Source organism: Schizosaccharomyces osmophilus, chromosome 1 (genome assembly GCF_027921745.1).
Source record: "Schizosaccharomyces osmophilus chromosome 1, complete sequence".
Taxonomy (NCBI): Eukaryota; Fungi; Ascomycota; class Schizosaccharomycetes; order Schizosaccharomycetales; family Schizosaccharomycetaceae; genus Schizosaccharomyces; species Schizosaccharomyces osmophilus.
Genome location: NC_079238.1, coordinates 3,054,086 through 3,068,690, shown reverse-complemented (window position 1 = coordinate 3,068,690; position 14,605 = coordinate 3,054,086). Strand labels below are relative to the sequence as shown.

The window sequence follows — 14,605 nt, the reverse complement described above, 5'->3', positions numbered from 1 at the left end:
TTTGTATATAGAGTCACTAAAATGGACTTATCATCTAGGATTTCAGAATCTCGCTCTTTGAGAAGGAGTCGCGATCCTCGAGATGAAAGTGTTGGGCGCATGGATAGATATTCCTCTCGTGACACAGAACGAAGTCATTATCGAGATGATTATCGACGCCGTCACAGAGATGACCATGATTATCGACGACCTAGAGAGTATAGAGAGAGAAGCCCCAGAGACGACGAACGACCAAAGAGAAGACGTTATGATGACCACGATTACTATTCTTCAAGACAATCGTCTAGACGCAAAAGCGTGAGCCCGCCAGCAAGTAGATCCCGTAATCTGCAGTCTATAGAACGCGAGTTAGAGCAGCTTAGGGATGTGAAGCCAATTAACGAATGGGTTCGTCAAAATTCTCAATGGGATATCAAGCCCCCAGGCTATGAGTTAGTAACTGCTGACCAAGCTAAAATGTCTGGTTTATTTCCTCTTCCTGGTGCACCTCGTACTGCTAATAGTGATCCTGAAAAGCTTCTTGAGTTTGCTCGATCGGCGGCAGGAAGTATCATGGCACCACCTCCTCCCTTGCAACCTGGTGCTAGTCGTCAAGCTCGAAGATTAGTTGTTTCCAATCTTCCATCAGATTTTGACATAAATACGTTCAAGCCATTTATTGAAGATTTGTTTATATCCACAACATACCATAAGCCAGAAACACGTCATTTTTCGAATGCTTATTTTTGCAAAGAGGATAATTATGCAATTTTAGAATTGTCAAAACCAGAAGACGCTACATTTTTATGGGGCTTACATACCGCCCAATATGCTCCTGATATATCAATAACTTTTAACAGGATTAAAAACTATATTGTTCCACAAATTACACATGAGACTGCAAATCAAAGAAGCTTGGACTTTACGCAAAATGAAGTATTGGATTCCAAGGATAAAGTCTATTTTACCAACTTCCCTTCTAACTTAAACGAACAAAGTGTAATCGAGCTATTTAAACCGTTTGGAGAGTTATTGAGCTTCCAATTGATAAAAAATGTTGCAGACGAATCCTCTAAGGGTTTTGGATTTTGTGAATACAGCGACCCTGAGAATACAGGAAAGGCAATCCAAAATTTGGACGGGATGGAATTTAACGACAAAAAAATTAGCGTTGGCTTTTCCTGCGTGGGTTTAAACCAAAAGATACCCGAATCTAATGTAGGAATGGTTGCTTTAACAGAATTAGCTAAAAGTGAACCCAGAATCCAGGCCACACCTGTGTTACAAATTCATAATGTGGTAACGGAGAACGAAGCTACTGATCCTCGAGAATGCGAAGGTAAGTGCAAAGATTTTGAATATTATCTATTAACTTAGTTTTAGAAATTCAAGAAGCTGTTGGTACTCAATTATCCCAATTTGGAAAAATCTTAGACATTAAGATTCCCCAGCAAAAAGGTTTTTCTGACACTCCTTCCCTCGGCATTGGAAAAGTGTACGTCAGATTTGCTGATATTGAATCGGCGGAAGCTGCCATGCAAGAAATGCGAGGTTTTAAATTTGATGATAGAACCATTGTCCTTGCCTTTTATGGGGAGGTAAGTTTATACGGTTATTGGTCAGGCAAATTATTAACACGTTTAGGATTGCTATAAAGCAAACGCTTGGTAACTATTTAAGTAATCTATAATTCCTTTACGATAAGAGAAGTTACTGATGGAATCATTTATGAGTCAAATGCTATTGGTAGTACTATAAGTTATGATTTTAGATTCTGGAGTGTGTATTTCAGTTCTATTAAGCAACCAAAATAACTATATGGTAAGGTTAATAAAATAAGTTTTTGTCCAAGAAATAAACGTATCAATCACTCTCCTCGGCACTTTCACTACTGCTACTTTCATCGATCTCTGCAGCGGTATTATTGACAAACTCTTTAGGCCTAGCAGTTGTTAGATATTTGTGTAGGTATCAATAAAACTTACCAGTAAGATTGCTTCTCCCAATTCTTTAACGGGTGCTGAACCACGTATACAATAGAACCATCGATTTTGTTTTGCTGATCAGTAAATTCAGACTTGTCCACTACAACATATCCACCCCGTTTAATCCATGCTTTGCTCCGATATTTTGCAGGTATTTCAACGAGTAATTCGTTTCCATTGGGTTCACAAACAGTGAATAATGCTGAACCCCTAAGTTGCAGTACTTTAGCAACGACTTGATCCTTGTCCAAGGATTCAGGAGGGTCAAACGATAACTGGGACAAAGCTTTCTTTGACATTTCTAATTTTTGTAATGTACTTCTATTAGGGTGACTATTTTTAGTTAATTTGGTTTTATGCCCAGTACTGTGTAGTGACCTCGATAAAACATTAAGTTTACTTAGGAATATCAAACAAAAACAAAATATATAAAAAAAAAAAAAAAAAAAAAAAAATTCTTTTCTACACAAGGATGGGATATAAACATTAATTAAATTTTTTTGTAGATAAATTTCGATCGTCTTTTTTTCAAAAATATCTTGCACCAGAAACCCATGCGTATATTTTTTAATTGACTAATGTAGTTATGTGAACGTATCAGAAAAATTATCATCAAATTGTTCTTCATAATCCATATCTTCTCGATATTCCTCGTCACTATCGTTCAATGTTGTATTTTCTAAAAGTCGACGCTTTTGGGCACGCTCATCTTCTTCTTGTGAAAGAATCTTTAACCTTGCTTCTTCCTCGGGAAGAGGCTGAGATTCACACTTGCGAAGATGTTCATCACGAATTTGGGCAGCGCGAACATTATAGGCATTTATTTGTCTTTGATACTCTTCCAAACGACTGGAATAATTCGCTCTCCTAGCAGTAACTTCATCAACCCATGGTTGTTTTCCTAAATCATCGAGAGCTCTCCAAGTCTTCCCAAGCTTTGCCCTGATTTCATTTTTAGTAGCACGTGCTTCATGGTCGCCGGTACTTCTTTGCTTTTCCTGATCTGCCAGAGCTCTGCACACATGCCATTGAGTTTTTTGGTATATTAAGTATGGATTGGCACTTGGTCTGGTAGGGGCAGTGGGGCGAGTGCCAAGCAGCTCAGCTATTAAAAGCTCGCATTCTTGCTCTTCTTTTTCAAGCCTCTGCTTCCTTAATCTAAGGTAATCGTGGTAATAATTGAGGGCTTTATCATCATCATTATCTTCCCTTCTAGTGTCATACACCTGTCCTGCTGGTCGTTTACGGCTAGATTCGGAACCGTCAAGTTTTTCTTCCACTATTAAAGTATTAGGAACGGCAACATCTCCGATTAAAGAGCTAAGAATATCTTTAGCAGCCAGTAGACCAGACTGAAAAGCCCCTCGTAAAGTTCCAGAATGCTCTTTTGACAACGCTTCGCTGGCAAAATATACAATATCGCCCATACTCTCTCTCAATATAGAATAATCTTCTGACGATGCTTCAGGCGAGATAGCATAAGAAGAGTGATTCAAAAATACATTACTTTCCCAGTTGGTTATAACAGTCCTCAATGGTTGCAAATTCTCCAGCTTAAAAATATTGCCAAGTTCTAAAAGAATATCATGGACGATGTCTCTACCAACAATCCGTTGATTTGCACCAATATCCACATACACGCTTAATGATGGGAATCCATATATGTCTGAACAATCGTTAAAAATATAGTTTTTCTTACTAGAAGTCAAAGACCCAAAAATACTACTGTTAAGTTCCCAAAACTGGGTTTTAAACAGGAAAACCACTTTTTTACGATTTGGCATATAGCACTTATTCAAAGCATTGATTTTATGCTCTGATATTGCTGGTCCAAATGAAACGGTAGAATTTCGATATTTATCGATAGGTAGACACATCACCACCTTATCAACAGTTACAGATGTGTCATTTGTAAATGAGAGGTGAGCTTTCTGATCATGTAAATTGACTGACTGGACAGTATGATCAAATATAACAGGTAAAGGACTAGGAGTCGTAGCTAGCGCTTCTATTAAAGTTGACATGCCATTTTTTATTGCATACGAGGGAACAGTTTCACCGAAAGGAAAGCTAACAGAATTGAAAGATGTCGGTTTTATTAATTCTAACGGCACGCAAGTCGTTTGTTTTAGGTACTCAACGCACCACTCAAAAACTCTGGTTTCTGCAATGGAAAAGTGCAGTAAATGATTGAGATTTCTGAAGGAATCCTCTAAAAAGCTTTTTAACGAGTCGTGACAAGACAAGGGGACATCACCAACTAAATGCCAATCCAAATTCTGTAAAGTGAGAATAAACTTTTGTTTGGGAGAAGACACTATATTCAAAAGCTGATCGTTCTTCATTGAAAAGAAATAATCAAGTAGAGAGCGAAATAACAGTAAAATTCTGTCTATATGCCTTTGATCTATCCGACCTGCTCCCGAATCATATAAAGCGAGATTCTGCTTCTGGCGTACAACTTCCTCTAATGAAAGTTGCTGCGAGACAATAATGTGTAAAGGATCATTTTCTAAAAACGGACAGCCATAGAGAAAATCAGAAGACAAATTCACCATGCATGTTTGTAGTGCATCTGTTTGGAGTCCGATCTGTTCTTCTTCACTTAACAATTCATGCAAAGATATTCCATGGGAAAAAACATGACCTCCTAAACGACTTGACGCCTCGTAAAGAATCAATTGGGGCGGCTTTTCGCCTCGTGATGCAAAGTCTTGTTCGTATTGCGCGAATAAATTTGCCAATTGGCGTGCGCAACTTATCCCAGCCATACCAGCTCCAACAATAGCTACTGTTTTTTGAGGAAGATTTTCTCCTGGTTGTACATTATGAGCAATATCCAGTGACCCATAATTAATATAACCGTTTCGCGTTAAAAACTCAAAAGCCAAGGATGCCAGAGGAAATGCCATCTTGTCTCGAACAATACCCAAAGCTTCATTAAAGGATACAAATAGTGTCGGATTTCTATGCCAAAGATAGCATATGCCATTGCGTATTTTTAGATAAAGAGACAGCCAAGATGGATTATCTAAAATTTCGGAAAGTAACTCTACTTCATCGTTTGAGAGAGAATTAGGAGATAATCCACTGGCAATTGCTGACTCGTAACAGAGTCTTTCGTAGGTAGTCCTTGGAAGCGCAGGAATGCTAGACTTCACGGCGATTGGAGCCTCATTTGAGACAAATTGTGTCCCATTACGTTCAAGAGAATTTGCAGTAGCAGAAATGCGTTTACCTTTACGAATGCCATTCATGGATTTTCGACCTTTCGCCTCCATGGTTTTGGGCCCCGTTTCGGCGTTTAGCATATGCTGGCTAAGCAGAGATGCGTCTTGCTTACCAGAGGAATCTGCTCCTTCAAGATTTTTGGCTATTAGACCATCATGGCTCGACAAGCCCATGGGGTTGGGTACGGAGGAGGCCAATTGATGTTCATTTAACTGGCTAAGGTCAAAAATACTATTATCTACTTCAGAACCAACATTTCGTCTTTCACTTGAATCTTCCATCGAGTGTTGTCCGAATATTGCCCATAAAGAAGGATCCGCTGATTGCGACGGTCCATTATTCAATACATCAGTAATATCATCCTTTGGAGATAGTTCCATCATTCAAACATTGTAATTCTTTTCCTCTTTTACTTGTCTTTCAGGTACCTCACTTGCCAGTAGTCAATTATTTTTTACTTTGACGAAACAGAAGTTGTTCCTCAATAAGTAGGCTCTGAAGGTTTCCAACGCCAATTTTATTTTTATCGAACTCTTTCGTAAACGGTATTTCTTACAAAAGATGCAGTGAAAACGCGAAACCTGAATACTGGCTCAATATATGGTTTAGGTCACGACGTTCTAACTTCGATCACTGACGCTTAAAGATACTTTTCCGAAAGGATTTTCAATCGGCAGTGAATTCGATAATATATTCTTAGATTCCTCTTTATTTTTGGATTATTCTGGCAAAATACCTAATGTTTGTGGTGAATCTCGAGTAAGAAGGTGTTTGGTAAGCCTTTTAATATAACACTGAAACCACATAAGATAAAGAATTAATAGAATCAATTAAAAAGAAATTTCCTCTAGAAAACATCGGACACAGGCTGCTGTTAATCATAGTATATCTCCAATATAATATAATGGTCAATAACGCTTCTTGTAATCGTCACTTCAACAAATCTTTACTTTAATTTTCTTTAGTCAAATTCTCTAAAGTAAGCTTCATTACAACTGCTGTTTTTTATTCATAATTGTTTCATCTATCTTTATCGAAACAGTTTTTCATTCAGCTACTGTATATTCGGACAATTGTTTTTCTTAAGCAATTAGCAACCTTTTGAGACGGTTTCTTCTCAGTGGATTTATCAATTCCCCATTAATAAGCTATAGCGATAATATATTGCCTTTTGTTTCGTTATAAAACTACACGATCCTAGCATGAAATTATTGTCCTACTTTATCTTTAAAGTGTTCTTCTTGTCTACGTTTATACATATCGCAACCGCTGTTTCGTTTCATCAAAAGCCTTTCCAAATGCAAGCTACTCACCAACCTCGTTTATTTGAGCTACTAGCTGGTTCAAGGGATTGCAATATTTTTTCAGACATTCTTATGCAATTTCCTGAGCTTGTTGAAAGACTTAAAAGTAGTGATGAACATACTACGGTTTTGGTACCCACGGATTTGGCATTTCAAAATTTGAAAGTAAAGCCATGGAAATTGGATACATTGGAAGCTAAGTTTGAGATGCCTTCTGAGCCAGTTCACATCACTGAAGAACAAGCTCAAGGAAATTTGCATCATTTCATTAAATCCCACTTTGTCTCTGTGAATCCTTCTCATGGTAATGGAGAATGTAAGTCATTAAGTGGATCAACCATAAATGTCATTAAACAAAAAGATATTCTTTACCTAAATGATTCAGTACAAGTGCTTTCTATCAAAAGAGCAAGCAATGGAGAAGTGTGGATTCTAAACAATACTTTATCTGCACCAAGTGTTCGAAAGCAAGTATAAGAAACTACCAATACTTCCTAGTCCGAGGTTGAGAAGCATTCCATGTGCAAAAAAGGGATCTGAAAGCCGCATCCATAAGCCAATTATCACTGATCCAGCAGCGCTTGCAACTATTAAGGAGACAATCCATATATTTAATCCATATACTGGTACAATTAATAAATCTTCACCTCCCTGAACTTTATTTTGATGATAGCGTTCGTATACAGATCGACATCCTGGTTGAGTGTCGATTTTTCGAACTACTACCTCCTTTCGCATAACTTTTTCGCTCATGGGATTCCACCAATTTTTGGGGCGTAATACATAGTCATATTCCGGACCAAACGAAATACCTCGAAACAAATAGAAAATAGAAGGACGGTTTTCGCTGCTGAAATGTTGAGCATACGCTTCGACTGCCTGATTATCATCCTCGTCACTCATTTTCAGATGCCACTTGCCATACTGCTTGTGGTACAAACAAATGAACACAGAACTACTTTCCGATCCTGATGCAAAATGCCCTTGTCTGTTTGGAAAAACTGAATCTGGTTTCGTTGAAACTACTGATTCAGTAGGGGATATATCATCGGTTGGCGATACAACAGTTCTATCTGTGACGGACTGTGGAGTTAAAGGAGTTTGGACATGGAATTCTTGAGTATAGACTTGTAAGTGTTGTCCTTTCACATCATCGGGTTTTTGAAAAGCTTCGCTGTGTAAACTACGAGCGAGCTGGTTTTCAGAATCGGAAGGATAATATTCTGATTGTCTTTCTTCATCATTTTCATAAAGTTTTGGTTTCTCAGATACGCAGGGATCTTCCTTTATTGACGAGTTGCTCGTCAATGGCTTTTTTATCTGATTTCCAGTTAAGCCAGGCAGATCACCTTCGTTGGTCTGCAAATAGAAGCCAGCATCATTTTGATCTTGTAATTCGTTACAATTAATCTGATGCTGAACCTGTAAATCGTCACGACTTTCTTGTTTCATGTCGGTATTACTGGCAACCGGTTTCGACATCCCCATTATCTTCGGAACTTGCAGCCCACGTACCAAAAAAAAAAAAGTTATCCAAAAAGAAGAAAAGAAAAGGAAGGATTATTCCTGCCTTTTTCTTGAAATGAGGTTGGGTTTTGGCCAATTCAAATCCTTGGTAAACAGTATATAAACAAAAACGAAAGGTAAACAAACACTCTTTGTTTATGGATTTTGACTCTACATTCACAAACTTTATTTACGTTTGTCGATAATTGTTTATGTTATACTTTTATTTGTTTTATGATTAATTGTTGATGTTACATTGGCTTGTTAAGCATTATTTACTATGCATATGCTTCTCTTCCTTCAGATTTCGTTGAAGGTCTCTCATGTCTCTATTCTTACATGCTCGATTTTCTAATTTAGCAAAGGTTCTTTATTTATTATTCGTTCAATATATTAGTTATAATTATTATACTCCATAATGCTGTACGTCCGTCTTGTAGTATAGGGAAAACATGTATTGTACAAGCAGGATCCTATAAATTTAAGGTCTTGGGTATAAATATAAGTAGTTCATCTATGACAGTTTCTTTGAATGGTAATTACCAGTTCTCCACGATGAAGATGTTACATACCAAAGGCTGATGTAAGAACTCAGCATTCGTCGTGTAAACAATCATAAATACAGAGAAAAACTATAATCCGTTGAATGTCAAAAAATATTGAATACTAAATACTATGAGCGAATTCAGTATGACTGTTAGCCCTCTCATCAATCATTTTTAAATAGTTACTTCTCAGAAGAACTGAACACTACGAACATACGATTGCACAGAACCTACAACCCCCATCGATATGTATTAAATTGGAGAAAGTAACCCTATAAAGAATTTCAAAAGTAAAGCATTAATCAAAAGCCTTTTCTTCATTTAATAATATTGTACCCTGCCATGATGCGAATGTCTAGTACTGCTTTACGAGTTTCTCCCGAAGTAATTCGTGGGTTTGCTTCCCAGACGAACACACGAAAAAGCGATTTCGATATTACTATTGTCGGAACGGGTCCCGTCGGACTGGCCTTAGCTGCGGGATTACAAACTAATCCTCATACACGGTCATTAAAGGTAGCTATTTTAGACAACCAGAACACTATGAAGATTCAGGATTGGAATCCCACTTCATATTCGAATCGCTGTGTATCCGTGATGTCTCGCAGTCGCAAATTCTTTGAAAGAATTGGAGCTTGGGATCTGATGCGCAGAGAAAGATTACATCCCTTTCAACATATCGTTGCTTACGATGGGATAACTAATTCAAAAATACAATTTGATCAAACAAAGGATACTGAGCCGATGGCTTTCATGGCGGAAAATGTAAACTTACAATACGGTTTATTACGATCAATCCTAAAAAGAAAGGATCTCCATCAAGACAATTTTGATTTCTTAGTCCCTTGCAATATTGAGGGAATAACAAGAGATGAACACACAAACACACCTTGCATACACACATCAACTCATGGAGTACTTCGCACACGATTGCTGGTTGGGGCCGATGGAAGAAACTCTATAGTCCGCCGATTCGCTAAAATAGAAATGCCTGGTTGGGCATATCTTGCTCACGGCGTCGTTGGAACTTTACGGGTATCCCAAAATAATTTGCCTTCGGTTGCTTTTCAGCGCTTTCTGCCTACGGGTCCTTTGGCATACCTCCCTCTTCCCGGAGACAATGCTACTTTCGTTTGGTCTATATATTCAGAACTAGCAAAAAAGTTGCTTGCCTTACCAGAGCCTATATTTGTCAAATTTTTGAACGCTGCGTTTCTCTTAGATCAGGTTGATTTAGATTATCTCTTTAAGATGGACGTTAGTAAGCCAAAAAATTTAGAAAAGCAGCTAGACTGGAGGATTGAAACTAAGAGACGTTCTTTATCATTTGACACGCCTCCTCAAATTACAGAAATCGTTCCTAATTCACGCGCATCATTTCCTCTACGTATGGCTCATGTTGACGAGTATGTAAAGGAAAATGTTGCGCTGTGTGGCGATGCTGCCCATAATACTCATCCACTTGCTGGACAGGGAATGAACACTGGAATACAAGATGCTGAAGCCTTAACAAACGCTCTTTCTTATGCTATCCAGCACGGACAAGACCCTGGTAGTATGTTCTCGCTTCAGCCTTACTTTAAGAATCGGTACTTTAAGAATCACGTTTATCTTGGCACCGCCGATAAGTTTCATAAACTATATGCTTTGGATAATTGTGTTGTCAGCACCGTACGCTCTCTCGGCATGTCACTCTTCGACCGTAGTTCTAAGCTAAAACAAGCTATTCTTTCCACGGTTGCCAAAGGAATTTAATGGTTCTCCATTAAAGGGTTTACGTCTGATTACGTTCATAGCACGATAATGAAATACCCCCATATACTTTCAATTATGTATTGGATTTACAACGAAACGCGAAAACTTTTTAAGAACTGCTTTAGTTCTTGGCTTGCTAGCTCAAAATTCTCTACTCAACGTACGCTAATAAAATAAAACGATTTATTTCATAAATTGACATGGCAATACTTTATAGTATCTAAAACATAAAAATGATAGTAAAGGGCTGATATTTGTTTTCAATTGCAAGAATTCAAAGATCATTATATGTACATAGGAAGCCTTTACCAGTCCTCTTCATCATCACTACCGCGGACAGCAGACGCACGCATACGAAGTGCATCGGCGAGTGAACCGGCTAAGTTGTTTACACCAGGACTTGAATCACCATTGTTTACTGGGGTTTCGGCGGACATTGTACTATCCTTGCTTTCAGTTACGTATGTTGCAGGTACCCATCCCTCTGATCCATTCTTGACAGCAAGCCACCAACCACTAGGCTCTTTAAGTACAATTTCAAGTGTCTCATCTTTCTTTATTGACATTTCATTAGCACTTCGACCGGCAAAATCATACAAAGCAATGTATAAGGGTTTTTGAGGAGCAGCAGGGGGAGCTGGTGGTGGAGGAGCACGAGGAGCTTGACTGGGTGTCGCAAAGGCAGTTGGCTTAGTAGCGGCAGGAGATTCAATAGGCTGGGGAGCAGACGAAGGAGAGGATGATTGTTCCGCAGGAAATATTTGGGTGGTTTGGTTAATTTCATACAAACTGGGGGCTGCGGGAGGAGATGGTTGAGTAGTCTTCGCCTGAGAGACTGGCGCGGGCGGCTTATTTTGCTTGACAGGCTGAGGTAGAGGTTGCTGTCTTGGTTGAGCAGCTCTCTTGACGGGTGCTGGTTTTGCAGTTGCCTGTGCAGGAGGCTGTCTCACGGCTGGAGAAACACCGGTAGCAAGACGAGGGAACGGTTTGCTGACACTATTAGGAGGTAAACCAGTCCCAACACGGATAGTGCTACTCTTATAATAATCGTAATCATTTGCTGTTTCCTCCTTCTGTGATTTAACAATTAAAGTCTTTCCTTGTTTACGACAATATTCAATAGTTGGGGCCACAATAACTTTAATTTGGCGATTTATTTTACGAAGAACTGTAACCAGTTCAGTTTTGAAAAAGCAACGCAAAAACATATCACCATCTGGACTAGATTTGCTTCGTACAGCAACCCAATCATCCTGTAGGCTTGTCAAATTGACCGAATCGATAGAAGAAACAGAAAATTTCTTTTCAACCTGCTGAGTAAGTTGATGATCAACAATTTTAGTAATAACCAGATATAGGGCCTTCTTCGTTAAAACAAGCTGGCGAGGAGAGGGTTTAGAAGAACGGCCTAATTTGTGAACGAGTACTTCGCAACGCATGGAGAAAATCACACTATCACTAGAACTTAAGCCGCAAGTACTCCATAAAGTACCATTAGGCTTGGAGGCTGATAAGTAATCACCATAGAACTTTCGAGAGCCTAACATACTATATCTTCTTCGCTCCTTCTTGCCTTGTAAATGCTTTGAGCCTTCATCACGAACGCGTTGAAGCTCAACATTCACTTTATTACGATTCCATAGCTTCTGTATAGAGGAAGCAGCTTCTGACCTTCTTCTAACGTAAGCACGCCAAGCCCGTTGAATTCTTACGGCCATACTATCCCAAAATTTATCGCGCATGTCCTCCAAAGCAAAAAGCGTTTCAGGATTTTTTACAAACACTTTACTAGTACCCATCTGATATTCAGTAGGGGGGATATTAGTATCCTTCAAAATTTGTTCGCAAGCAGTTTTGTCATCACCTTGCCAAGTGTATTCGCCAGCATAACTCGTTTTACCGCTCAAAACAGAAAAGCGTTGGGCAAATGTATCAAACGCTTGACGATAAGCGAAACCAGCACGTCGAATACGAATATTCTCCTGAAGACCAAGATACTTGACTTGATGTAACACTATACGAGTATCATAGTCCTGGGGTGACTTCGTTTGATTCGGTTTGATCGTACGAATATAAGATGGTTGACATTTCATCAAAGTATCGACCAGGTCATTCGCAGAAGCTTTAATGCGATCACCGGCCGTAGGAGGTCGGCGTCTGGCACTCGTTTCTTGAGGGGCAGGGAAAATAGACTTCAAAAAGTTGTTACTCGACGAGTGTACAACGTTTAAAATATCAGTAGCCAATTGATCTTTGTTCTTGTCAGTCATACCCATTGTATCATAAGTAACATCACCGGCATAGTGCTTAACAATAAATTGGGTTTGTCTTGGTTCAAAGTGAGGGTTGCTCGAAAGGAAGTTTAAGCGTTGAGCAAAAGCATTATCAGCAGCAGCCGAATCAGCATGCGCAGTAGCGATAGCATCGTTCATGGCAGCGAAAAGGCCAGGAGGTCTCTTAGATTCAATTAAATCACACACAACTTTGTTGTTAAAATACTTAATAGGAGTCCATTCAATCTGTTCACGAACGTATTCTTCTTGTTCGGTTTTGAGGGTAAGTTCAATAAAAATTTGCTGTAGCTTTTCATTGACATAATTAATACAAAGTTGTTCGAAAGAATTGTTCTCGAAAATCTCAAACCCGTAAATATCAAGAATACCAATTGAAGTGTTCGCGGATCGATCCGAAGTAACTAATGCTCTGTTTACACGCTCAACTATCCAATCAAAAAGGCAGTTGTAGAGAGCCATAGCCAAAGCATCCCGGACAGCTAATGCTTGGGTTGGATTGAGAGGAACCTCATAAACAGATCCTCTTCGGGAACCATGTTGTGTTTGCATAATCCTGATAGTCAAAGCTTTCTCGATTAAAGGGGCAGAAACACCTATTAAGTATCCTAAAAATTCTGAAATACTTTTGTCTGTAATGACACTGCCACCGTCAGGACCCTCTTGAAACTGGATATTACCAAGCCATAAAATAATTGCAATCACCTTAAAAATTTCGTCCTGTTCAGCTTCTGTAATACCAATGACTTGCATAGCATTTATAGTGCCCTGGAAGTCTCTATCGTCAGATATACCGTCAACAGAGAAACATTGACTTGCCGAAGTATAAAGATAGCTTTCGGGACCTTGGATACCATACGCATCACGATATTTCTGAGGAGCACTCTTTGTAAATTGATAGAAAATATGGAAATTTCTCTCATTTCGAACTTGATGAACAATACGATTTTTTTCCAAAAGATAGTTCGTAATTTTAGCACCAATTGGAGCGCCTGAGGGGTTGAAAATCATCTCTAGATATTTTCCATGACGGGAGGAATTATTATTGCGAAGAGTTTTAGCACAGCCAAAGCTTTCGAGTAGAGGGTTGGTCGCCAATATGATTTTAGAAACCTTTTCTATTTCTGTACCAACAGACTTTGAAACATGAGTTATGTATTGCATAATTTGCTTAGCAGCTTCAGTTTTACCAGCACCGGATTCACCAGAAATAATAATACATTGATTTTCGTGATACGACTTCATTTGATAGTAGGCATTTTCGGCAATTGCATATACATGAGGAGATGTCTCAAGTCTGTTTTTTCCTTGATAAGACTTTAGAACATCCATAGTATAAATACCCAAATCACGAAAAGGGTTGACTGAAATCAATACATGTCCAATATATGTATAGATTTCGCCATTACGGAAACGAAGTTCTAAGTTTTTATTAATTTCATCTTCCGAAATCTTGGAAAGCAAAGTCAAATCATCCACGCCAACTGTTTTCTTGCGGTTGCCTTGAAACACAGCTTTGCGGACGCCATTGGCTTGTCCAGTACTGTCTGGGGCCTTAGCGTCCGCAACTTTCGAGCGGTTCACTCTCTTTATAATGGCCTACAAGAATTAGAAAATAAAAATTTATAAATTTATCACCCATACCATATAAACTGCAACTTCAGCCTAACAAAAAGATAGGTTAACGACAAGTTTCAGTCTTACGTTTACCACGTCAAGTAGCGGCCGAAGTAACAAATCAGTTCCGTTAACGTAAAGCACTACACATCGTTAGCATACATCTAAATTATGAATTAGACTATACTAACAATACTACTACTTCTTGATGCGGCTTGTATCTACTGTCAACGTATTCTTCGTTAATTAGGACACACATAACTAACTAGTTTATATAATAAGATTCTGTTGTTGAAAGCTTGTGGTTTCTTTTATCCAAGCGTAAAACTATCCTGTTGCATATTATAAGGAATATCATTGAATCCATCTGTGCAAATAGTAATCATTCTATT

General features: G+C 38.6%; 7 protein-coding genes across 7 annotated transcripts; 3 read left to right on the top strand and 4 right to left on the bottom strand.

The window, feature by feature from the left end:
* Positions 1–21: 21 nt before the first annotated feature.
* prp2 (U2 small nuclear RNA auxiliary factor small subunit, U2AF-59) lies at positions 22–1,650 on the top strand (the record flags this gene model as incomplete). Its single annotated transcript, XM_056180209.1, has 3 exons — positions 22–1,318; positions 1,363–1,577; positions 1,624–1,650. The coding sequence occupies 3 exons, from the start codon at positions 22–24 to the stop codon at positions 1,648–1,650; spliced, it is 1,539 nt and encodes a 512-aa protein (XP_056035300.1).
* A 192-nt stretch (positions 1,651–1,842) lies between these two features.
* On the bottom strand, positions 1,843–2,263 carry tif1102 (translation initiation factor eIF1A-like; the record flags this gene model as incomplete). The annotated part of the gene is made up of 2 exons (XM_056180208.1): positions 1,843–1,921; positions 1,965–2,263. The coding sequence occupies 2 exons, from the start codon at positions 2,261–2,263 to the stop codon at positions 1,843–1,845; spliced, it is 378 nt and encodes a 125-aa protein (XP_056034855.1).
* Positions 2,264–2,548: 285 nt separating this feature from the next.
* lsd1 (histone demethylase SWIRM1) lies at positions 2,549–5,578 on the bottom strand (the record flags this gene model as incomplete). The annotated part of the gene is made up of 1 exon (XM_056180207.1): positions 2,549–5,578. The coding sequence occupies one exon, from the start codon at positions 5,576–5,578 to the stop codon at positions 2,549–2,551; it is 3,030 nt and encodes a 1,009-aa protein (XP_056034856.1).
* Positions 5,579–6,397: 819 nt separating this feature from the next.
* Positions 6,398–6,976, top strand: mug57 (cell surface fascilin domain protein, implicated in adhesion Mug57; the record flags this gene model as incomplete). The annotated part of the gene is made up of 1 exon (XM_056183863.1): positions 6,398–6,976. One exon carries the CDS (start codon positions 6,398–6,400, stop codon positions 6,974–6,976), a length of 579 nt encoding a protein of 192 aa, XP_056035207.1.
* Positions 6,944–7,987, bottom strand: mug97 (meiotically upregulated protein Mug97; the record flags this gene model as incomplete). Its single annotated transcript, XM_056180206.1, has 1 exon — positions 6,944–7,987. The coding sequence occupies one exon, from the start codon at positions 7,985–7,987 to the stop codon at positions 6,944–6,946; it is 1,044 nt and encodes a 347-aa protein (XP_056034861.1).
* A 905-nt stretch (positions 7,988–8,892) lies between these two features.
* coq6 (2-octaprenyl-6-methoxyphenol hydroxylase Coq6) lies at positions 8,893–10,305 on the top strand (the record flags this gene model as incomplete). The annotated part of the gene is made up of 1 exon (XM_056180205.1): positions 8,893–10,305. The coding sequence occupies one exon, from the start codon at positions 8,893–8,895 to the stop codon at positions 10,303–10,305; it is 1,413 nt and encodes a 470-aa protein (XP_056034862.1).
* Positions 10,306–10,610: 305 nt separating this feature from the next.
* myo1 (myosin type I) lies at positions 10,611–14,243 on the bottom strand (the record flags this gene model as incomplete). The annotated part of the gene is made up of 2 exons (XM_056180204.1): positions 10,611–14,195; positions 14,241–14,243. 2 exons carry the CDS (start codon positions 14,241–14,243, stop codon positions 10,611–10,613), a joined length of 3,588 nt encoding a protein of 1,195 aa, XP_056034859.1.
* Positions 14,244–14,605: the final 362 nt, after the last annotated feature.